Source organism: Lolium perenne, chromosome 7 (genome assembly GCF_019359855.2).
Source record: "Lolium perenne isolate Kyuss_39 chromosome 7, Kyuss_2.0, whole genome shotgun sequence".
NCBI lineage: Eukaryota > Viridiplantae > Streptophyta > Magnoliopsida > Poales > Poaceae > Lolium > Lolium perenne.
The window spans coordinates 116,664,585-116,689,971 of NC_067250.2; the positions used below are offsets into that span (position 1 = coordinate 116,664,585).

At 48.8% G+C, this 25,387-nt stretch overlaps 2 protein-coding genes across 4 annotated transcripts; one reads left to right on the forward strand and one right to left on the reverse strand.

Annotated features, from left to right (window-relative positions):
* Positions 1-223: 223 nt before the first annotated feature.
* Positions 224-3,616, forward strand: LOC127323784 (oligopeptide transporter 1). Its single transcript, XM_051351904.2, has 4 exons — positions 224-481; positions 628-1,067; positions 1,167-1,837; positions 1,924-3,616. The coding sequence occupies exons 1-4, from the start codon at positions 403-405 to the stop codon at positions 2,981-2,983; spliced, it is 2,250 nt and encodes a 749-aa protein (XP_051207864.1). The 5' UTR covers positions 224-402; the 3' UTR covers positions 2,984-3,616.
* Positions 3,617-3,667: 51 nt separating this feature from the next.
* LOC127323783 (uncharacterized) lies at positions 3,668-21,751 on the reverse strand. 3 transcript variants are annotated; one of them, XM_051351901.2, is made up of 8 exons: positions 21,371-21,747; positions 19,268-20,580; positions 17,713-18,934; positions 17,206-17,537; positions 16,945-17,121; positions 5,428-5,534; positions 4,205-4,296; positions 3,668-4,112 (listed from the first exon to the last, which is right to left on the reverse strand). In XM_051351901.2, exons 1-8 carry the CDS (start codon positions 21,537-21,539, stop codon positions 4,075-4,077), a joined length of 3,450 nt encoding a protein of 1,149 aa, XP_051207861.1. In that variant the 5' UTR covers positions 21,540-21,747; the 3' UTR covers positions 3,668-4,074. The 3 variants fall into 3 exon arrangements, with proteins under 3 accessions (XP_051207861.1, XP_051207862.1, XP_051207863.1); XM_051351902.2 differs by lacking the exon at positions 4,205-4,296; XM_051351903.2 differs by lacking the exons at positions 3,668-4,112; positions 4,205-4,296; positions 5,428-5,534 and adding an exon at positions 5,691-6,262 and having other exon boundaries at positions 21,371-21,751.
* Between the last annotated feature and the right edge of the window lie 3,636 nt (positions 21,752-25,387).

The following is a 25,387-nucleotide window of genomic DNA, read 5'->3' on the forward strand; positions in this document are numbered from 1 at the left end:
CCCACCTCTTACCACTCCCTAGTGAGCTGCCACCTACTTGGACTCAAACTCACAAGGTTACCACTATGTGGACTTTGAGATTTATAGGGAAAACTGAAATCTAATTTGGACCACTAAAAATGGGCCCAATATTTCAACAATAGTATATCTCTACTGTGAACTATTTGCTACTATAAATGCGAGTATATATCACTGTATTGATTGTCAACAGAACTCCATTAAATTTAGTACGAAATCCACTCATATATTAACCTGGACCAGACAAATAGGATCATTAATTGCACTAGGATTCACCATAGCCGCTCAAACAGCTCCACGATTACGGGTGTGAACCAGCCCGGGAGTGATTCGTCTTATAAAAGAACATAATCTTGGTGGGAGGTTCGCAAAGAGAGCGGTGCAATGGAGGAGCCACCACAACTTGAGCTCGGCAACTTGGAGATACAGAATACAGGGCCGGGCACCAGAGATGAGATAGCAGGTGAGTTTTCGTGCCTAGCTAGCTGTTCACAAAAATCTGACCAATTCGTTGTGCAATCCAGCGAAACAGAAGAATTTAATTCTTTTAGTCCTGAGCTTCCCGTGTGGATTGATTTTCTTATTGACACTGCGAATTACCTTGTGCAGATGAAGTGGACGACTGTCCAATCGAGGAGGTTCGGCTCACCGTGCCGATCACTGACGACCCGACATTGCCCGTGATGACGTTCAGGACATGGTTTCTGGGGCTCATCTCGTGCGTGCTCCTGGCCTTCTGCAACCAGTTCTTCGGTTACCGTCAGAACCCTCTCTACATATCCTCCCTCTCGGTGCAGATCGTGGTCCTGCCGATCGGCAGGCTGATGGCTGCATGCCTCCCTCGTAAGGTCGTCGGGATCAAGGGCACCCGTTGGTCCTTCTCTCTCAACCCAGGGCCGTTCAACCTCAAGGAGCACGTGCTCATCACTATCTTTGCCAACAGCGGCTCCAGCTATGTTTACGCCGTCGGCGTTATCACCATCGTCAAGGCCTTCTACCACCGGGATATCCACCCGCTCGCCGCCATGATCCTCACTCAAACAACCCAGGTGTTGCTAAACATTCTGAATTCTCTCTGTAATTTGAGCATTTCAGTTCGGATTTCATTTGGCACTGAAGTATGTTGAACTGTTGATGTGCTGGGGCAGCTGATGGGTTATGGCTGGGCTGGGCTCTTCAGGAAGTTCCTGGTGGACTCCCCCTACATGTGGTGGCCGTCGAACCTGGTACAAGTCTCGCTCTTCAGAGCGCTGCACGAGAAGGAGAAGCGGCCCAAGGGAGGGAGCACGAGGCTACAGTTCTTCCTCATCGTCCTTGCCACCAGCTTCGCCTACTACATCGTTCCCAACTACCTCTTCCCGACCATCTCCAGCATTTCCGTGGTGTGCCTGGTATGGAGGAACTCTGTGACGGCGCAGCAGATCGGCTCAGGCACGCACGGGCTCGGCGTCGGGTCGTTTGGCCTCGACTGGGCCACTGTGGCCGGCTTCCTGGGCACGCCACTGTCCACGCCGGCGTTCGCCATCATGAATGTGATGGCGGGGTTCTTTTTGGTGGTGTACGTGCTCTTGCCCGTGGCATACTGGAGCAACGCGTACGACGCCAGACGCTTCCCCATCATCTCTTCCAGCGTGTTCATGGCCAACGGCAGCCGGTACGACGTGAGCCGGGTGCTCGACCCGGCCACCTTCAAGTTCAGCCAGTCCGGGTATGATGACGCCGGGCAGATCAACCTGAGCATCTTCTTCGCCTTCAACTACGGCCTCAGCTTCGCCGCGATGGCCGCTACTCTGTCCCACGTCGCCCTCTTCCACGGCAGGTGTGCATTAGTTTGTGCAACGATTTATTGTGTTGAATTAAGGTCGCTGCCATATTTGCTGTTCCAATTAAATCGGAAAACGACAGATCGATATGGAGGCAGACGAAGGCGACGGTGAGCGGGCAGGCCGGCGACATACACACGAGGCTGATGAAGAAGAACTACGCGGTCGTGCCACAGTGGTGGTTTCTTGTGATGCTGGTGCTGGTGCTCGGCCTCTCTATATTCAGCTGCGAGGGGTTTGGGCAGCAGCTGCAGCTCCCCTACTGGGGCGTGCTCCTGGCGGCCGGGCTAGCCTGCTTCTCCACGCTCCCCGTCGGCATCATCACCGCCACCACCAATCAGCAACCTGTGAATGTGGTTACCGAGCTCATCATCGGGTACCTGTACCCAGGGAGGCCGCTAGCGAACGTGGTGTTCAAGACGTACGGCTACATCAGCATGTCCCAGGCCATCAACTTCCTCATGGACTTCAAGCTGGGCCACTACATGAAGATCCCGCCGCGGTCCATGTTCACTGTCCAGCTCGTGGGGACCGTGCTGGCCTCGTCGGTCTACTTCGGCACATCGTGGTGGCTGCTTGAGAGCGTGAGCAACATCTGCGACCCGGCGAAGCTGCCGGCGGGGAGCCCGTGGACGTGCCCTGGCGACGAAGTCTTCTACAACGCGTCCGTCATCTGGGGCGTGGTCGGCCCGCAGCGCATCTTCGGGCGCCTCGGCCGCTACGCCAAGATGAACTACTTCTTCCTCGCCGGTGCGCTGGCGCCGGTGCCCGTGTGGGCGCTGTCCCGGGCCTTCCCGGAAAGGGGGTGGATCCGGCTCATCAGCATGCCCGTGCTGCTGAGCGCCACAGCGGTGATGCCGTCGGCGCGGTCCGTGAACTACCTCATGTGGGGTGCCCTCGGGCTCACCTTCAACCACGTCGTCTACCGGCGGTACAAGGCATGGTGGGCGCGGCACAACTACGTGCTATCGGCTGCGCTGGATGCTGGCGTGGTGTTCATGGGCATGGCGTCCTACGCCATGCTACAGTCGAGAGGCATCTACGGTGTGAACTGGTGGGGGCTGCAGGTCGATGACCACTGTGACTTGGCTCGTTGCCCGACTGCGCCGGGAGTCAGCGTCCCCGGTTGCCCCGTGCAGTAAGCAGCTGCTGGAGCTTCACCTGGCTATCTAGGATGGTTGATTAGCGGTGTAGCTCTTCCAGGAAACAGAGAGGGAACCTGAATGTGTCAATAACCCCACAGCGTATCGGCTTTTGAGCTTAATTTCTAGGTTTTGTGAGCTCGCATGAACTGAAAGAACTGTACATGCGTGGGCGATTCTTTACCTGGAGTAGTGAGTGAGAGGGAGGTGCCGTCGTTAACCAAGATTGATCCTGCCTTTGCCTCGGTGCACTGCTGGCATGTGGGTTTCAGCGCTGCAAACACTGGTGACTTCACCCACACCCATGTAGTTTCAGATCAGCTCGAGGACTTGGTGGTGCAAGACAAGAAACAGAATTCAGAGGACAGAACTACAGATAGAAGGGGTTTTGGAAACAACAAAACAGTCATGTCTTTGGCAATGCCCGGAAACGATGCTCAGCTGCAGTGCTTGCAGGCAGAATCAAGGTCAAACTTAATCTATGGAACATAGCTGGAGTTGGAGTGTGTAATTTTTTAGCAAGAGATAACAGCTAGGTGTTTGTAGGGAGGGTGTAAACTGCAATCCGTGTTCGCACGGGTCTGCAGTATCTTGTAATTCAACTTCTACCTTATATAAAATTGTGGTACGTCATTGGGATGCTCTAGAAAAAGATGAGAAAGAAGAGAGCAAGAGCACCGCCTGTCATCCGTAACGTGGCTATTTTCCTAGTAAGCTCAAGCCAATCGAAATCACACGAGATTACAAGAATCAGTGCTATTTGCGACGAGCTGCCCCAAGCATGGTGATTTCTTGAATATTTACTCAATACACATCACATAGTGCTGGGTGCTAACAAGGTTGCGAATTCACAACTCACGTGTTCTGAATGATGGCCTTCCTACCTTTAGGCATCGCAAAATGCAACAGCTTGTTTTGTTGATTACCTGAAGATCATTTAGGAAGATCTTTCTACATCCACCCGGGTCTTTATAATTGGGCAAACAGGTTGCACATGCAGAAACGTGGCTCTTCGAATTGCTCATCTAGGGTAATCTACTCCCTGATAAATAGGTTACCTTCAGTACTTTCTCAGCTTCTCAAACAGCCAACTAATTGAATAGTCGTTGAGGAACATGGAGTGCAAGAACTGCAGAAATCGTAGGAAACAGCTTAAGTCACAAGAATAGCTAAAAAGGATGTCCTCATAAGTCATAATGAAGATGGTCTGGCTGAGCTTACCATCAGATAAACTGAAACAACCATTGCGTGCGAAAATTTCTGATGGGTCCATAGACTGATTGGATAACAAGATTTTATCCAAGTTTTCTTGGCTGAAAATAAAGATGGGCCACTATGCAATTAGTACTCGTTTTCAGACATGATTAATTGCCCAAACTAACAAAAGGTTCCGTTTTTAGACTATTCTAATTGGTCCAAACTAATAAAAGTAGCATAGATCAAATGTGCGTTTTCCCTTTCTATCTTAGTATCCATTCATTCAATACGCATCCGAATCTAAATCGACTTTCTCTGATGGAATCAGAGATTTCCAAGTTGCAACATGCCCTCTAATGCAATTATTCCGAATTCAAACAGCAGTCAAGATCCTTTGTTTTCAATTATGTGATACACATCCTAATAAAAGTAGATTGTCTTGCGATTAAGTTGCAAACCCAAACATCGTCCAGCCAAAAGAAAACAAGAACTATCGTCATGAAACATAGAGTAGCAACAGGTCCTGACCTTTTATTTGTTATATTAGCAAGATTGAATAATCTCAATATCAGTCAACAATGTCAGATTGCAGCTTCATTACAGAGGTGAGCATTGCCAAGTAGAAGGAGCATAGATCTATGCAGATCGGCACCATGTTTAAATCAAAAAAGCAAAACAGATGCAAATAACTTGAACCAGGACACTGCTGGCCATGACAAGTTTGATACAATGTACCATGACCAAAAACTACTGGCACCATTTTAGGAAGAGGATTAGTATCTAGTATTGTTAATTTGTTATTGTTCGGCCTGGGTAAGGATACAGAGACCAGGTGTAGGACACTCACCGTTGTCTAGCCGCTGCAGGGCCTATCTTCTTAGCGACACTCTGAGGCTTAGTTGATTATTGGTTGATTGGAATTACATATAAGTGCTTATATAGGTGACTAACTTGATCCGCAAGCCGGATCACAATACGAACTATTGTCTGAACCATAATGTCATACTCCTAATTTAATTGTACTCTTCCTAATTTGGAAGACCCAACCATATCCAACACAAATACTTCTCTTAAGACTCATTCTATCTCTAACAATGCTTTATATAATGCCTACACGGATGTGCAAACATGAGGCTGCTATGGCATGGATAGGCTGATCCCAAACTGCTGCTGTTACTGGTTTGCCATGTGGGCAACAAACACAGGACCCACATCATAGAAAATCATATGAAGACTAGAACACTCACCGAGACCATGATGGAATCAATTTCCTTCTACACCTTAGTTCCTCTTCATGCTCCAAGTCCTCGCTGTCCTCTTCATCAGAATCTTTACATGGAGACATTACATAGGACTGCAACAGATTCACAGAAGAAATGTAACTGGTATTCTGAAACCAATATGATGTCTAAAATATTCTAGCAAATGAAACCAGTCAAAGCAACCCATAATGCAGTTCCTTGTAGTTTATCCCAGCTGTAAGCAGGTAACTAATGGTTGTAGGTGAGCGTTTCTCCAAGTTATCAAAGTATATATGGCTGATGGCTCTAGTAAAAAAAACCATCCTGAGGAGAGGGCGATTAAAGACACGACGAATAAATGAAGCAAGGAAAAGAAATAGTACTTGATCAAACACATTTTATTCCGTGGCAACCCATGGGCATTCAACTAGTGATATGTACATTCAGAACATCCGTAGGGTTTCACACTGCATTTAGTTATGTACATTTCTAAATATAACAACTCAGAAAGTGCCTAGCTACTCTAAAACAGCCTGCTTGTACAACTGCTCAAAGTTTGGGTCTGATATATTAGCCGGACGGCTGACCGGCTGGCGCGACGAGGCCTGCAGCACCACCCGCGATGCCTGCTCTGCGACCAAGTGCCCGAATCCATGCGCCACCTGCTCATTGAATGCCCTTTTGCCAAGCAAATCCGCCATGATGCTCTGGCCTGGCTGCGCTAGTCCTGCAGAACGCCAAATGACAACGACGAATCCATCTTCACTTGACTCGCCGATGCAAAGCATGCAACGCCCAGACCACTTCGCAAGGGGCTCGGGACTGCAGCATTGCTCCTGCCCTGAATGATATGGAAACATCAGAATGACTGTGTTTTCAAAGGTGCACAGCCCTCCACTAGCCACCTGATGACCAAGGTCAAGGAGGAGGTGATGCTTTGGGCTCAGGCTGGTGCCATATGGGTCTACGAGATTCCCCGACATGGGACGTACATTTGCACCAAATCTGTATACTGTAACATGTTGTGAATGAGCAACTCATATTCACAGTGGGCTAAAGGCCAGTACATGTACAAGGGTACAATATGCAGGGAAACCCCTCACACAATGGGAATATACAGTATAGGGGACTACAGGGGACTATACACCACTAACACCCCCCCTCAAACTCATGGTGGATCAACAACACTGAGTTTGGAGAGAAAGAACCCATGTTGTGCTCTGGTCTGGGCCTTTGAAGAAGTCAGCAAGCTGTAGCTCGGAAGGCACATAATGAGGGGCCACAACCTGTTCCTGCACAGCATGACGAACGTAGAAGGCATCAACACCTATGTGTTTGGTGAGCTCGTGCTTCACCAGGTCACACGTGTTAGATGTATATATTTGTCTATTGTAGTTTCCCCATATGTTAGGGGGCTTTCTGCATATGTGCACCTGTACATGTACTATATATTGTGGCCTTTGGCCCCCTGTTAATACAACAAGCATATTTCCCTAACATGGTATCAGAGCAAATATTGATCCTCTAGTTTTCCCCGGAACGAAGTTGCTTGTTCAATCTCCCGTCGCCGATTCCTCTGCTCCAATCTCCGATTCCGCCCGGCCTCGCCGCCTGCTCTCCCGATTCAGCTCAGCCGATTCACTCCAGGATCTGCCCGCTCTGCTCTGCGTCGCGTGGCGCGTGGTGGATTCTCCCCTGCTGGCTGATCTCCCGATCTCCCGATCTCCCTCTACCGCTCACCCCCGGATTCCCCTGCTCCCGTGCGTGTGGCCGCCGCTCCCTGGCGTGCTCACGATTCCAACCACAGATTCGTTTTCTGTCCCCGCTCGTGGCCGTGCTCCCTGGCCGCATCTCTCCCTTCGATTCTTTTTCTGTCCCCGCGTGTGGCCGCCGATCGTGGCCATGTTCCCTGGCCCGATTTCTTCGATCCGTTTCCTCCAGTTGACTTGATCTAAAAAAAAAAAAGCAAAAAAAAAAAAAATGTCGCCAGCTATGTCTTCTTCCGCTGATCCCGCCTTCTCTTTGGGTCTCCCTTCGGTACTTGGTATTTGTCCGCTGCCTCCGTGTATGACGGCTAGCCATTCTTCGTCGTCTTTTGCAGCCTCTTCACGCGGCTCTGCCTGCGCTTCACCGACTCCGTCTACGTCGGCTCGCCGCTCTACATCGACCTTTGCGGCCTCTTCACGCGACTCTGCCCGCGCTTCGCCGACTTCGTTTACGTCGGCCCGCCGCTCTACATCGACTTTTGCGGCCTCTTCCCGTGGTTATGGCCGCGCTTCGTCGACTCCGTCTGCGTCGGCTTGCCGCTCTACATCGACTTTCGCGGCCTCTTCACGTGGTTATGACCGCGCTTTGCCGACTCTGTCTTCATCGGCGTGTTGCTCTCCGTCGCCCCCTTTGGTGGCCTCTGTGCGTGTGGATGATAGCTCCTCGTCGGCACCTGATTGTACGTCGACCTCTCCAGTCGTGCCCCTCTCTGCGCATGAGATAGCGCAGCTTCACTGCCTGCTTGATGCTTGGGATTCCAGTTTACGTCAGCAGCCTCGTGGTCCGAGTCTCCGCCCTCGTCCTCATTGCACCTACTGTGGCCAGGTTGGCCACACTTCCTCCACCCGCCGGACGCGGGATCCCGCTTTACGCCGCCAGTTCAGGATCGTCGCCAGGCTGGCTCTTCAGATCTTCTCGCGGTTGCACTCTCTCGATCGGGACATTCTCGTGGGTCTTCGTGGTGCGCTCGCTACTCCAGACTCTTCCTCGCCGGCGCCGCCGGTTCTGTGGATCGGCTCTTCCGGCACCGCGCGACCACCACTTTCTACACAATCAGTACGTCCCCGTGGTATCCGGATTCCGGAGCTTCCTTTCATATGACATCCGAGTCTTCTATTCGTCTCGCTCTTCGGTCTCTTATTTCTCCCGTCCGTGTTGTCACGGCTGATGGTACCTCTATTCCCGTTTCTAGTACAGGGCACCCTTTCTACTCCCTCTTTCTCTCGTCTCCCGATGTTTCTCATGTTCCTCGCCTTCAGATGAACCTTTTCTCTGCTAGCCAGCTCACCGATTCTGGTTGTCGCGTCATTCTTGACGCTGAGTCTTGTGCGGTTCAGGATCGTCGCACACATGCCCTGGTTGGAGCTGGTCCTCGTAGCCGTCAGTCTCCGGGGCTTTGGGAGTTTGACTGGCTTCGTGTTCCTTCCGTTGCCATTTCATCTGCCAGTTCTCCTCCGGTTGTTGCCTCTGTCACCGGCTCTTTTCAGCAGTGGCATCATCGTCTTGGTCACCTTTGTGACTCTCGCCTGTCGTCTTTGGTTCATCGTGGCCTTCTGGGGTCTGTCTCTGGAGATGGGTCATTACACTGTCAGGGTTGTAGGTTAGGCAAACAGATTCAGCTTCCCTATCCTACTAGTGTGTCTGTCTCTCAGCGACCATTCGATTTAGTCCATTCAGATGTTTGGGGTCCTGCTCCCTTCGTTTCGAAAGGGGGCCATCGATACTATATCTTATTCATTGATGATTTTTCACGGTACACATGGGTGTTTTTCATGCGCTCTCGCAGTGAGGTGCTCTCTATTTATCAGCGTTTTGCGGCCATGGTCCGCACTTAGTATTCCTCACCCATTCGCGTGTTCCGTGCTGATTCTGCTGGTGAGTATATCTCTCAGCACCTTCGTGGTGTCCTTGCTGAGGAGGGCACCCTCGCTCAGTTTTCTTGTCCCGGCGCGCATGCTCAAAATGGCGTCGCCGAGCGTAAGCATCGTCAACTTCTTGAGACCACCCGTGCTATGATGATTGCCTCTTCTCTTCCGCCACATTTCTGGGCTGAGGTCGTCGCTACGTCGGCCCACCTCATTAACATTCAGCCTACCGCTGCTCTACAGTGGTGGCATTCCTCTCGAGCGTCTCTCTCGGTGTTTCTCCGTACTACTCGACTCTCCGTTCATTTGGTTGCGTCTCGCTATGTCCTTCGCCTCCTCGCGAACGCACTAAACCGACCGCTCGCCGTTGAGTGTGTTTTTCTCGGATACAGTGATGAGCATAAGGGCTATCGTTGTTGGGACCCCGTTGGTCGTCGGATGCGCATCTCTCGTGACGTCACATTTGATGAGACGCGTCCCTTCTATCCTCGCCCCACCTCGGGTACTTACCCGGTGGATGATATCTTTTTTCTTCTTTTTCCGGATGCACCCCCTGCTATCCCGTCTCCTCCCCCTTCTAGTCCTGATGCGCCTCCTTCGGCGCCATCCTCTCCTCCGTCTAGTCCCCCTAGTACTCCTCGTTCTCCGGTTTCGGATCCTTCTGATGTTGTCCCTTCTTCCTCTTCTTCTGATGAGTTATCCTCCGCCGATGACCTTCCCCTTCACGGCCTGTTCGTCAGCGTCGTGCTCCAGCTCGTTACTCTCCTAGTCAGTATGGTCTTTCTGTCGTTTCCGAGCCGACTTCTTATCGGGATGCCGAGCGTCATCCTGAATGGCAGCTTGCCATGGCTGAGGAGATCGTTGCGCTTGAGCACACTGGCACTTGGGATCTTGTTTCTCCCCCTTCTGGTGTTCGTCCTATCACGTGTAAGTGGGTCTATAAAATTAAGACTCGCTCTGATGGATCTCTTGAGCGCTATAAAGCGCGTCTTGTGGCTCGTGGCTTTCAAAGCAGAGCACGGCCGTGACTATGATGAGACTTTTGCCCCGTGGCTCATATGACTACCGTGCGTACCCTTCTTCTTGTTGCTTCTGCTCGCCGCCGGTCTGTCTCCCGACTTGATGTTCGTAATGCTTTTCTTAATGGCGAGTTGAGTGAGGAGGTTTACATGCAGCCTCCTCCTGGGTATTCTGTTCCCGATGGGATGGTTTGTCGTCTTCGACGTTCTCTCTATGGTCTCAAACAGGCCCTCGTGCCTGGTTTGAGCGCTTCGCCTCTGTGGTGACTGCTGCTGGTTTCTCTCCTAGTCTTCATGATCCCGCACTTTTCGTTCACACTTCTCCTCGTGGACGTACTCTTCTTCTTCTCTATGTTGATGATATGATCATTACTGGTGATGATCCTGAGTATATTGCCTTCGTCAAGGCTCGTCTTCGTGATCAGTTTCTTATGACTGATCTTGGTCCTCTTCGCTATTTTCTTGGCATTGAGGTTTCCTCCACTTCGATGGCTTTTCTATCTCTCAGAGAAGTACATTCAGGATCTTCTTGCTCGTGCTGCTCTTGGGGATGAGCGCACGGTCGATACTCCTATGGAGCTTAATGTTAAGCTTCGTCCTACTGATGGTGATCCTCTTCCTGATCCCACCCGTTATCACCATCTTGTTGGGAGTCTTGTTTATCTTGCTATCACTCGTCCTGATATTTCTTATCCTGTTCATATTCTGAGTCAGTTTGTCTCAGCTCCTACCACTGTTCACTATAGTCATCTGCTCCGTGTTCTTCGTTATCTTCGTGGCACGATCACTCGTCGCCTTTTCTTTCCCCGTTCCAGCTCTCTCCAGCTCCAGTGCTATTCGGATGCTACGTGGGCGAGTGATCCTACGGATCGTCGATCGCTTCTCGCTTCGTGTGTTTCTTGGTGGTTCGCTTGTTGCTTGGAAGACGAAGAAACAGTCGCAGCTTTCCGTTCGAAAGTGTTGAGGCTGAGTTGCGGGCTATGGCTTTGTTGATTGCTGAGGTGACTTGGTTACGGTGGTTGCTTGCAGATTTTGGGGTCTCGTTACGACACCCACTCCACTTTTGTCCGACAAAGACAGGTGCTATCAGTATTGCACGTGATCCGGTCAAGCATGAGCTGACCAAGCATATCGGTGTTGATGCTTTTTACACACGTGCACAGGTACAGGATGATGTTGTTGCGGTTCATTATGTGCCTTCAGATTTGCAGTTGGCGGATTTCTTTACGAAGGCACAGACTCGAGCGCAGCATGATTTCTTACTCTCCAAACTCAGTGTTGTGGATCCACCATGAGTTTGAGGGGGGGTGTTAGATGTATATATTTGTCTATTGTAGTTTCCCCATATGTTAGGGGGCTTTCTGCATATGTGCACCTGTACATGTACTATATATTGTGGCCTTTGGCCCCCTGGTAATACAACAAGCATATTTCCCTAACAACGCGCAATGCAGATGGCACCAGTACTGTCCGATAAGAGAGTAGTCGGGCATCAGCAGAAACACCAAAGTCCGCAAGTAACTAGCGTAACCAAGTCACCTCAGCCGTCAAGAGAGCCATCGCTCGCAACTCAGCCTCGACACTCGAACGAGAGACTGCAACCTGCTTCTTAGTCTTCCAAGCAATGAGGGAGCCACCAAGAAAGACACAGTAGGCAGAAAGAGACTTGCGATCCTCCGGATCGCTAGCCCAAGTAGCATATGAGTAGGTCTAGAGCTGTAAGGAGCTAGAGCGAGGAAAGAAAAGGCGACGGGAGATAGTGCCACGAAGATAGCGGAGGACACGAAGAAGATGACCATAGTGGACACTAGTGGGAGCAGCCATGAACTGACTCAGAATGTGGACCGGATAGGAGATGTCAGGACAGGTGACAGCAAGATAGACCAGGCTCCCAACCAGGTGACGATAGCGAGTCGGGTCCGGAAGAGGATCACCATCAGTGGAGCGGAGATGGATATTGAGCTCCATAGGAGTCTCGACAGTGCGCTCATCACCAAGAGCAGCACGTGTGAGAAGGTCCTGAATATACTTCTCCTGGGAGATATAGAAGCCATCGGAGGTAGAGGAAACCTCAAGCCCAAGAAAGTAGCGGAGAGGACCAAGATCAGTCATGAGAAACTGATCACGGAGACGGGCCTTAACAAAGGCAATATACTCAGGGTCGTCACCTGTGATGATCATGTCATCAACATAAAGAAGAAGAGTCCGACCACAAGACGATGTGTGGACAAAGAGCGCAGGGTCATGTGCGCTAGGGACAAAACCAGCAGAGGTCACCATAGAGGCAAAACGCTGAAACCAGGCGCGAGGGGCTTGCTTAAGGCCATAGAGAGAGCACCGGAGACGACATACCATGCCATCGGGAGTAGAATAGCCAGGAGGTGGCTGCATGTAGACCTCCTCATTCAGCTCACCATTAAGAAAAGCATTCTGCACATCAAGCTGAGAGACAGACCATCGACGAACAGAAGCAACAGCAAGGAGAGTATGAACAGTGGTCATGTGAGCCACTGGAGCAAAGGTCTCATCATAGTCGCGGCCATGCTCCTGCTGAAAGTCGCGAGCCACAAGACGAGCCTTGTAGCGCTGAAGGGAACCATCAGAGCGAGTCTTGACCTTATAGACCCACTTGCAGGTGATGGGACGAACAGAGGAAGGAGGGGTGACAACATCCCAGGTGCCCGTACGCTCGAGAGCAGCAATCTCCTCAGCCATCGCTAGCTGCCATTCGGGATGAGTAACAGCATCCCGATAAGAAGTCGGCTCAAGGACTGCAGAGAGGCCGTAGTGGGTGGGAGAATAGCGATCAGGAGGAGGACGAGGCCGAGCACGAAGATGATGAGTCGGCTCAGACGGAGAGGGCATCGCACCTGAGGTGGAGGGCAAATCAGAAGGAGCATCATCATCCTCACGTGAACGACGGGAGTAGTGAAAAGGGTAGGGAGGAACCGCCGTAGGCGAGGAAGGGGACATGGGAGAGGAAGATGTGGAGAGTGGAGAAGGTGGTGAGGGAGGAGAGGGGGTCTGGTGGGCGAAGGAGGAGAAGGTGGTGAGAGACTCGGCGGTGTAGGGACCTGAGGCATAGGAGGAGGTGAGTCAGGGAACATGAGAAAAGAGATATCATCCACCGAGAGGGAAGAAGAGGCGGGACGTGGGTAGAAAGGACGGGACTCATCAAAGGTGACATCCCGAGATATGCGCATCCGACGAGCAATAGGATCCCAACACTTATATACCTTATGCTCAGGGTTGTAGCCAAGGAAGACACACTCAATAGATTGAGCAGTCAGCTTGGTGCGTTCGCGTGGAGCAAGAAAAACATAGCAAACGCAACCAAAAAGACGAAGGGTCGAGTAATCACTAATCAGGAGTGTGACCAGTAAGACGCTCAAGAGGAATACCACCCTGCAAGGCTGTGGAGGGCTGAAGGTTGATGAGATAGGTGGAAATAGACACAGCCTTAGCCCAGAAGTGAGGAGGAAGAGAGGCAGCGATCATCATCGCACAGGCCGTCTCAAGCAGGTGGCGATGCTTGCGCTCAGCCACGCCATTTCGGGCATGGGCACCAGGGCAGGAAAACTGGGCAAGAGTACCCTGCTCAGCAAGAAAACCACGCAACAGCTGGGAGATATACTCACCGGCAGAATCAGCCCGAAAGACACGTATAGGCGTGAAAAACTGAGTATGGACCATGGTAGCAAAACGCTTATATATCGAGAGAACCTCGTTGCAAGAAGTCATAAAATAAATCCAAGTGTGGCGAGAGAAGTCATCGATAAAAAGAACATAGTAGCGGTGGCCCCCCTTGGAAGCAAAAGGAGCCGGACCCCATACATCAGAATGGACCAAATCAAACGGACGCTGAGATACAGACGCACTAGTAGGATAAGGTAACTGGTTCTGTTTACCAAGCCTACAACCCTGACAACCCTGAAGCGAGACATCTCCTGAGACAGGCCCAGAAGACCTCGACGAAGTAAAGATGACAAGCGAGAACCACAAAGATGACCAAGACGATGGTGCCACTGCTGAAAGGAGACGGTGGTGGAAGCAGCAAGCACACATGCAGCGGTCGATGAAGTGGTGGAAGAAGGAACATGAAGCCAGTCAAGCTCCCAAAGTCCCTGGGAGTCACAGCACCGAGGGCCAGCCCCAACCAGGGCCCGAGTGTGAGTGTCCTGAACAGAACAAGAATCAACATCAAGAATGACCCGACAACCAGAATCAGTGAGTTGAGCAGCGGAAAACAAATTCATGGTAAGACGGGGAACATGAGAAACATCAGGAACGGAAAAAGAGGAAGTAGAAAGAATGCCACGACTAGCAACAGGGAGAGAAGTACCATCGGCAGTAAGAACACTAACAGGAAGAGGAAGAGGTCGAAGAGAAGAAAGAGAGGAAGAATCAGGAGACATGTGAAAAGAAGCTCCAGAATCCAGAACCCACGAAGATGTACCTGACCGTGGAGAGGAAACAGCCGCGGAGGCAGCAGTACCCGTCGAAGCAGAGCCGGAGGAGGCAAGGAGACGTTGAAGTCTCACTATATCCTGCTCAGTGAAGCCGGTGGTGACAGGCGCTGAAGGTGGAGCACGAGGAGGCACACCCCGCTGCTTCTAGTAGCAGTCAGACTCAAGGTGACCAGACCTCTGACAGTGAGTGCAGAACCGAGGAGGGCGAGAGCGACCCCCACCGCGAGAAGAGCGGGCTCCTCCGTGGAAAGCAGGCAATCGGTGTAGGAAGAAGTGACGGTGCAGAGCAAGTGGGAACTCGAGCAAGAAGAACAGAGGGTGTCCCAAGCAGTCCAGCACCACGCAGACGAGTCTCCTCAGCACGAAGCTCAGTTAGCACCTCTGAGATAGGAACACGGCCTCGAGCAAACAACTGAGCACGACGAGGCTCAAACTCTGGACGAAGTCTAGACAGGAACTCATGGATCCTCTGGAAGTCCATATCTGAACGTACTGTCCGACAACACTGGCAAGTACCACAGACAGCACTGCGAAGAGAGTCAAGCTGGCGCCAGATCGCCGCACTCTGGGTGTAGAACTCATCAACAGTAGAGTCACCCTGCTGAAGATCATGCTCCTAACGCAACACAGACAAATACAGAGAATCCCCCGAGGGCTGATAGCGCTGACGAAGGTGAGACCACATCTCAGCGACAGTAGCAAGGCCCATAAACTCAGAAGCAATCTGTAGCTGAACACTCTGAGAAAGAACGGCAGCAGCCCGGGCATCCTCATCACACCACTGAGTAAAGGCAGCCAAACTGTCACGGTAAGAGCCAAGTGCCTCTGAATATGCAAGTACCTGCTCCTCATATGCCTCATCAGCAGCAGTCTCTGCAGACTTGGCGGCATCCCGATCAGCCTGAGAAGCATCCTCAGGAAGGGCCTGTGGCACGGACGGCAGGGTAGGAGGCACAGGAGCAGTGGGACGCGGCGGACAAGAGACCTCGCCGGTGAGAACACCCCACAGCCGAAGACCACGCATGTGAATGCGCATAAAGGCAGCAAACTCTCCATAGTTGGTACCATCGAAGATCACAGGACAACGAGGGATACTCACGTAGCCAGAGGACGCCATCTCTCCCCCTTTTTTTTGGTCAACCCTCAGATCTGGATCTGGCCCGATCCAGTTGTGCGTGGTGGCTCACGAGCTGAGAGGCTCGGCAGCACTTCACGAGAAGCCAAGGCTGACAGCGCGTGGGCTGGCCAGCTGAGGGCTGGGCGGCGCCGGTGGGTCACCGGAGATGGCCGGCCGGAGCAAGCGGCGCCGGGAAAGGGGCCGGGACGAGGCCGGCCAGGGCGGGGGCGGGGCCGGCCGGAGGTGGCCTGGACGGGCCGGCCTTGGCAGGGACGGATCCGGCCGGAGGTGGCCTGGACGGGGACGGGGCCGGCCGGAGGTGAGGTCGGCCGGGGCTTGGCCGGCTTGCACCGGGTTCAGCAGATCGGGGCAGCAGGAGCTCCAGATCGAGCTCCAATACGACGAAAAAGAAGGCTAAAAGAGGTCGATCCCGACAAGCACGCGAGAGAAGGAGGAAGGTGGAGCAGCGGCGGCCGGAAGGATCATCAGCGGCGGCGCGGATCGAGCACGGAGTTGCAGCATGCAAAGAGCTAAACCTAGAGCTCTGATACCATGTTGTGAATGAGCAACTCATATTCACAGTGGGCCAAAGGCCAGTACATGTACAAGGGTACAATATGCAAGGAAACCCCTCACACTATGGGAATATACAGTATAGGGGACTACAGGGGACTATACACCACTAACATAACCCACCTCCTAGGAGGATTGTAAACAACTCTATCTGAAATGAGACACAGAGGTCCTTTGCGTTTTCTCGCAAAAGGATTACGCTGCATTTTAATAAGTATATTTGGAACATACGGTATAGTTTTCATTGCTTGCTGGCATATCTGGAAGCTTAGGAATGCAAAAAAAAAGTCAGAAATGGGAGGCCAGCCTTTGCTGCTTGGCGCAGCAATTTCTCTCATGACATGCTTCTTCATGTGCATAAATTTTCAGCTAAGCCTTCTGACTCTGTAAAGTACTGGGTTCTTGGTTTACCAGAGTTTTTAGGTTCGGTTTGTAAATAGTTTGTACATATTTTCTTTTTTAATAAAGTTCTAAGACTTGGGCTGTTTCGCTAACAGTAACCGGTCAAAAAAACATACGGTATAGTTTCACACTGCATTTAATTATGTTCATTTCTAAATATACGCAATTCAGAAAGTGTCTAGCTACTCTAAAACAGCTCAAAGTTTGGGTCTGATATATTAGCAATTAACAGGTCAATAACTTCAATGTGAGTGATCACGATTACTGTACACAGGTAGTCAGGCACAAAAGAAGATTTTGATAGTTATTACCTTATCAACAGCATCCGAGAAGCTTTCCTGCACCTGAAGTGTAGAACTTTCAGACCTCCCATTTGCGAGGTTGTTGCTTTCAGATGCCATAAATCTATGGACAGATTCTGTCCTTTCACCAGGTACTAATTCGTGTTTGAGCCCTCCAACTAAATCATTTCTTGGCTCTTTGTCATCCTGTCATGGTTAAATAGATTGAACACCAAATACATATATTTGATGCAATCTGAAAATCCAATGCAACTTATAGTGTGTACTCACATAATTGTTCCGACAACCATCTTTTTTGCCATGTGTAGCATGCATTCGATCCACCTGCTGCTCTGGTATCTGTGCCCCTTCTGCACATTTCTTTTTTCTTCCATTTTCTTTATTTTCTTCATCTCCCCTCCGCCTCTTCCTAGTAACAACATCTGTGCCTATTTTATTCTTCTGCCCGGCTTGTTTTTGTTTTTGTTCCCCCGCTTGCTTTGGTCTTTCACACTCTAGTCCCGCCGCTGCTTTGCACGCGACTCTCTCATTTTGCCTCTTCTCTTGACAACGCTTTGCAGCTTCAGCTGCTTCAAGTGCCTTCACTCTAATATCTTCTTTTACTGCAAGTCAAAAGTTCTGTTTTGCTAAGAAAACTGATCAGAAATATCAGCAATATGTGAAAAGTGAAAGCATGGTAAAGCTTTCCCTGAGAAGTGCAGTTATTGAAAGATCACACTAGTGCAGTGAATTAACGTACATTTGAACTAAGGCTAACTACAAAGAGATGTGACTTACCACATGCTGTTCTAAATTGTTGATTCTGTTTTACAAGTGGTACAAATGGTTTCCATCCTTTCCCAAGATTTGTCTTGCTTCTGTGTCTTGGATTTTTTCTGTTCAGAAGTGCTGCCCTGCTTTCTCTGTCATGGAGGGGTTGTGACACTTCTCCTTTCCTAATTGAAGAAGCACGGTTCTCCATTGGGTTCTTCATTGCTTGTTCAGTTCTGATATGCAAATGGCGATCAGGATCCATACGGTAAGCTTTTGGGGTTGTCAAACAAGGCCTGCCTACATCCACATATCTTGTGGGAAAAGAGGGATTTTTTTCTCTGCTTCGGCAGGAGCTAGTAAGATGGTCAAGAGGTTTTCTGTCAGTCAGATCTTGGGTTAAATAATTTGTACCAGGACATCCAGGTAGCACCTCTTTGTTCTCATTTTCTTCTGCAATATTACTATCTTCATGAATTTGAAAGCATGCACGTTCTGGTATAGAACCCATACACTCCGAACTAGATCCGGTTCTTCGTGACAGCTTTTCCAGGCTATACTTGTGAGCTGACGGGGTCAAAGGAATGTTGCTATCCTCTTGAACACTATTAGCATTTGCTGGACCATAAGTTTGGACATTGGACATCAGAAGAGAATCATCGAATTCCAAACTATATTCACCAGGAATTCCCAAATTGTTGATATCATAACTTGGATCATGCCATTTAGTGTCAACAGAATCGACTGAGCACCGGCTCACGAGTTTCTCAAACCTAGCTGCCAATGACTCATATTTGCCACACAATGGTTTCATCTTGCTGCCCATCTTATACTTTCTGGAAAGATTGCAGCTCAAGTGAATCAACTTCTCAGATTCACAAAGTCCCACAAATGCCCTTTCTTTGACAGAAGAACTCTTATTCTTAGATAGAATAGGAATGTTAAAGCTCTGACACTGTTGCGCAGTTTCATCATAGTCAGCATAAATATCAACATTTTTCCATGGAATAGAACCATGAGATACTTTCTGTCCATCATCAGTACCTTTCTCATCGAATTCTAGGCTCGCATGGTGATTCTTCTGATATAAAGCATACCTTGGATCAGTAGTTGGAGAATCCATGATGGGATATTTTTCTGTATTCAACATTCCACTTCTAAATGCAACAAAATCTATCCCGGTAAGTATTTTGTCTTCTATGGTTGCAACTTTTACATCTGTGCCAGGATTTGCAAAGCAAGAAATTTTCTGGAAACAAAGAACACAGCTTGTTAGAGTTCACAAGTTTCCCTATAACTAAACACTTCACATGATAAGAAACAAAATACAAGTAAGAAACTAGATGCCATATTGTAGTAGCATATGACTAGATAACACGGCCAAATTGTAAGAGTATTTCAGATGGCATATTGACATCAGATGGCTGAAATCCAATTTTACAGTTTCAAATTTAACTGTGAATAACTGTGAATGTACAAGTAAAACTGATTTATGTAAACATCACATGTTTCCAAGTGCAATAATCAATTACAAAAATGATTTTGAAGGAAAAATGCAATACATGTTTGAAAAAAAATGTACCTTACTTATGCAGCATGCATCGCCATCAGAGAAAGTATTAGGGTAATTAGGCGAAGAATTGCTCACTTTATCGAGACCATTTTCCAAATAATGTGATTGAGAATATTGAGGAACTAACGATGCACTAGAGCTTGATTGACAGTTCATGGCTATTCTTTCACAAGATGAATCTAAGCATTCCTTTGCTGATGGTGTACTATTTCTTTCTGCAGTTTGCAATATCTGTGCACCCTCAGATGAAGCCCCAGCCCCACGCATAACTGCTGATGTCACACATTTGCCCATGTTATTCCTTGCAGAAACATCATATGCTTCAGTCTGAATCAAAAGTTTTGACTCGGCATGACCAGACTGTGTAAGATGGCAGCTGACTGAATCTAATACTGGTTTTATTTGGAGACTCTTATTTGCTGTGGACAGAGAAGAAGATCCAATGTGTGCATCCCCAGTTATAGCTGTCCTAACAAATTCTGGAGATAGTTTAGGCAATGAAGTTTGCATCTGAAATGGGTCACTCCGTGCAGATATAAAGGCAGCTGAAGCACTAGCGCTACAGAAATCATTATGATTAATTGTTCCTGGAAAAGGAATGATGTTCTGATATAAACACTCATCGTTGGCAGAGTTGGGCAGCAGCTTCTCAAGATTAGCAGCAGACTGCAAGGAGAATGTGTTGAATGCACCACATACATGCGAATGCGAGTCATGTCGACAACCATCTTCCAACATATTTTTCTGGGGCTGAGGAGAGTGTCCACGGTCATCATCTAATATTTTGTTTTGCGGCGATCCCAACATTTCTTGAGCCCCAAAAGTAGGCCCTTCAAGAAAATCAATTACAGCAGTGTGGACCGTGTCCTTTCCAGGCATTGGACCGGCCATAGAGTCTATTCCTTCAAGAAAATTAGGTTTACCAGACTGTAATAAGCCATTCTCAAGCAATGGGTTGGTCACAGAATTTGGTCCTTCAAGAGAATAATTTGCAGCAGCATGTGTTGTTTCCTCTTCGGGCAGTGGACTGCTGACAGAATGAAGTACCTCATGCAAACTAGCTTCATGAGAAATAGTAGCAGATAGGTCTTCATTCAGGGGGTGCACAGAAGCAAATTTGGTAAGGATAGCTTCAGACATGCAACTCTTGCTCTGATTAAATCTTTCAGAAGAAACAGTGATATTACAGCTACCCGGCTTGACGCCACCGAATTCAAGTGGTTTGGGCTTGGACACCTGATGGTTGGTAGGGGGTGCAAGATGAACAACGTGTGCCTTTTTCAGATTAGCAAGATCTATAGGTGGCTTTCTTTGAGTATTTCCTGCACAAAACACTGCAGTCAGTATTCTTGTTTTCTAAATCCTGGGATAGACAAATGAGTAAAAGGAGGAGAAAATATACAAGTGACCACACATACTGTAAGATATTTTGGACTGCCCATATTCCCGAATTGGAACCTTCAAATCAGTATAGCATATGAGAAACAAAACATAACACCATTTTCTCACTACTTTACATTGTTCAGGTAAAGCACCACCCGGCTGGCTGGTTATCCTATGTAATAAGAGGAAAGGCCATGCCCATACTTGTTCGCCGCAATTTTTGTTGTCAGCTAACTTTATTAAATGTTTGGGAATGGCCCCATGGTAGATGAAATTCAGAATCTCCAAGTCCAAAAATAATCTGAAGATACCTACAACGGAACTGCAGACATCGTGTCTGCACACTATCCATCTATTCATTCACATAATTACATTTTCACCGAACTGACAGGGGTGAATTTATTATGGAAATTAGTCACCACCCCCATCCTCTGAAAGTTGATTAGTACATCGCTTCGAAGCCTTAATTGGGCTCCCAGATACGGAGTAGCTCAAGTTATACTGTACTGGTGAGCCCAAATTCAATGCGACGCTACTTTTCACAGCTTTTTTTCAGTACAGGCGACCCTAACCGACTACTACAGCGCTACATAAAGAAACCAAGAAACGGAAACAAAACAGATGCTCCGCGTCCACGGGTGTACCACGGCGGAACCGAGGCAAACCATCAGCGTGAAAAACACCAAACCGGAACCTGAAGTGCAACCACGGGGGAGATAAGAAACGGACCTTGCTCCACTATGGCGGGGGCGGGCTGCGGCAAGAGCCACGCCGGGGGCCGGCTGCCGGCGGCGATGAGGGAGCAGGCGATGGAGTCTGAGGAGGACGCGACCTGCTGCCGCATCTGCGCCTCCACCCAGTCCCGGTGCTCGAAAACCTGCATGAACATCGTCTCCATGGCGAATCGAGCGGTGGGAGCGATCGGAGCTAGGGCTTGGTGGTCATGGAGGCGCGGCCGAGGCGAAATTTTTGAATCGGCAACGGGGGAGACGGCAGAAGAGAAGAGGAGATTGTATTTTTTTTTTTTGTGTGGGAAAAGCGGTGGGATTTTGTGTGGTGTGAGATTGAATGGCCCAGATGCTTTGTGTAGGTGTCCGTTGTTGGAGGCAAAATAAACGGAAAGTGTTTTTGGCTCTCTATCTCCGGTGCTCTCGCAAATTTAAAAATGTTAACATACATTATTATAAATTATCAAAAAAATCGTAAATAATTTTGAAGATTGTCAGTGATAAGTCTCACAATCATGCAAAATCTCACTCCAAAATTCTTTTTATTTTGTGCTAGACAGAAATGACAAAATCTGATATATTTTGGAGATTTTAAATATAGATCTACATTTTTATCATTGTTATGTAGCTCAAAATAAAAATAATTTCAAATTAATATTTTGCACGATTGTGAAATATATCATTGACTATATGCACAAAAAAATTGAAACTTTAAAATATATTTTTTGATTTTTTTTTAAAAATAAGATTACTAGTGCCCATGTGCAACAAATCTCTGTCGGCAAAATAATCCATCCAGAGCACAATGCAGTCTTTCTTTTGCGGGGAAGATAGTCATGCGGTTTTTCATTTTTTGCAAGTATAATCGAGTACTACTACGAAGTGATCGTGTTACACTTGGCCAAGACAAGAGGCGTTTATCTGAGTTACACACTGATGAGGTGTTTGACAGTTTGGTGCAACAACTAGCCCACACCGAGGTTTTCTCTAGAAAAAATTGCCACATAAATACATCATGAGCTACGATATTTTGATGACTATTAATTGTCAAAATAAAATCTTCCTGATTTCCAGACATCAACATCTTGAGCTCCATTGAGATGGACATACACCAAAACAAACCTACCGGCAAAATTATGTCTCTCATCCCTACACAAGCACTTTAAAAAAAGGTAGAGCTCGTTTCTTAGGGAGATTGCCCATCAGGAGTAGGATCAACCGGGAGGCCATCCGGTGTCGGGTCAACAGGGAGGCCATCCGGCGTGGGGTCAACCGGGAGCCCATCGGCGCTTCTGGAGCCAAGACTCGATGCTGGATAGGGATGCTTGATAACCATTTCAACGAAAGCCGGGCCGTCGGGTCCCTCGGCCATGGAAGGAGCATCGGCTGGCCCCTCGGCCGCAGCAGGGGCGTCATCGGCCTGGAGTTTCACCGCGCAGGCGAATTGGGTTGTTGCCGCAACGGCAACCAGCAAAAGCATCGCAATCGCGAGACGTCGAGCCATTGTTTGTGGCGGGTTACTTTTCAATTTGTGACGAGCCGTAATTGTGGAATTCGGTAGGCGGGAACTAGAGCCAGCGGTGCGCATGTGGGGTTATATATAGTGGAGAAATGAGAAAATCACGTTGCAACGGATGGCCGCGTATAGGTTGGTTTGTGACCACACGCATCGATTCTATTATTAGCGTTTTCAGTCTACACCATGCTATTGGATGTGGGACAAAGCAAAGGTGTTACGACCTCACGTTTTTTCTTTGTTTTACATTTTGAACCGTTTTTATGCTTTATTTTATATTCTGTAAGTCTACACTACTATGTTCTTTATTTTACGACTCGAGATGAAACAGACAGCACCAACCAGGTAGCTTGCAAAATAAAGAAATCACATACGAAAAAATTCAATCGCAAATCCGACCTAGCCGCCGCCTGGCGATCTAGGGCTCCGCGACCCCGTTGCCGGACTTCGAGCCGGTCGGGGGTTTATCTGTGCCTCTCCGTCGTGGCGGGGATTCGTGTTGGCCTGTTCTCCGTCTACTCCACAGGTTCTCTCTCTTGTCCCGACGCTGCCTCTCTCTCTCTCTCTCTCTCTCTCTCTCTCTCTCTCTCTCGGTCACACCGAGGGTTTTGGGAGTGGACTTCTTCTGTTCTCCATGGCGAGCCCTGCAAACTCGTCGAATCAGCCGAGTGGATCGGGAAGCAAGAAAGCTGAGGCCATTGGTGACTTGCTACAACGTCTGGGGATTGAGGATGACGAATTGGATGATCTAGTTTTTGAGGAAGAGGAGTCGGCACCTAAGCAGGGTCTCAAGTGGATGGCCCTTGGCAAAGTTCATACAACCACGGTTTTTAGCCCTTTGGCTTTTGAGCAGAACATGAGAAACGCATGGTCTCCTGCGCAGCGCATCGAGTTTAATCATGTTGAAGGTAATTTATTTACTGTACAATGCTCATGTCTTGGAGATTGGTTGAAGGTGAAGGAGGGTGGCCCCTGGCTATTCCGACAGAATATTATTTCTATAGAAGAGTATGATGGGCTGGTTGATCCTGAGTCGATTGATCTGAACTTCTTTGATACATGGATCCAAATTCACAAACTCCCAATAGGATACCGTAATGAGTCCCTGATCAAGAACCTAACTGAGAAGAAAGTCGGCAAGGTCATCAAGGTGGAGACTAATGTTCAAGATCTGGGAAACTTTGTTCGAGTTAGGGTGAGGCTCGATGTGAGGAAAAATATTGCAAGGGTGGTTACAATCTCGAGAAACCGTGAACGAGAATACTATCAAGTACAATACGAAAAAATTCCTCGTTTATGTGGAGCCTGTGGCTTTTTTGGTCATGGTCATCTCGAATGTGGTACAGGAGAGCGTGATGAAGATAAGTTAAAATGGGGGGACTTCTTAAAAGCTGACAGAGATACTTGGTTTGGAAGAAGCCTCGGATACAGACGTGGAAGTGGCCGTGGTTCTGGTCGTTCTGATTGGGAAGGAGGCTGAAATTCTGGCCGTGGGCATGGCATGGGTCCTCCGACGTCAGGTGCTAACAGAACCCCCTGGGAAGGGGTTTAGGCAATAAATCTGATTGGCGCGGTAATGCTTTGGTTACCCTGGATGGTACAGCTGCCGAGGGAGATTTGGATGACACGGCAACGAGCCCCTCCAAGGGTATGGCCATGGATAAAACCCCTCCAAATGATCCAGCTGCAAAAAGAAGACTGGATTTAGACGGAAAAGAAGACATGGAAACTGATGAAACTGATCACACTGGGAATGTTTTACCTACTGATATGGTTATAGCTGAAAACTTCACTCCTGGTCAATCTGAACCTGTTGATGACAAGGATCGCAAAAAGAGAACAAAGAAGGATGGAGCAAACTCCTCTTCACTAGGATCGGCGGCCTCCCTCGAGGAATCCATCCGGTCGCAATGAAAATATTTGCTGCGAACTGTCAGGGTGCGGTCAATCGCCCGATAGTTCATTCTCTTCTGGCTGCCCAGAAGCGTATTGATCCTGATGTGATGTTTCTATCGTGGACTCATCTCGACTCCTATCCGGCTGACTGTCTTCGTAGGAATTTGAAAATGAACTCTATGATTGTTAACCCCACAACTACTCGCAGCGGTGGTGTTTTTTTATTATGGAAGCAAGGTATTAACATTCAACAAATTTATTCGGCTCCTAACTATATTGATGTTTCTGTTCAGGAGAGTCCAGAGAAGGTTTGGAGGCTCACTGGTATCTATGGGGAGCCGAAGTGGGAAGATAAGTATAAAACATGGGACAAGCTGCGAGAATTAAAAAGCAACAGTAATCTTCCGTGGGTTGTTATTGGCGATTTTAATGAGATTTTATATTCGCACGAGAAGGAAGGAGGCAATCCCAGGCCTCATAATTTTATGTAGGCGTTCAGGGACTCCTTGATCGCATGTGACCTGCATGATGTAGGATATAATGGTGATCCCTTTACTTGGTGTCGTGGAGGAATTAGGGAGCGCCTGGATAGGGCGACGGTGAACT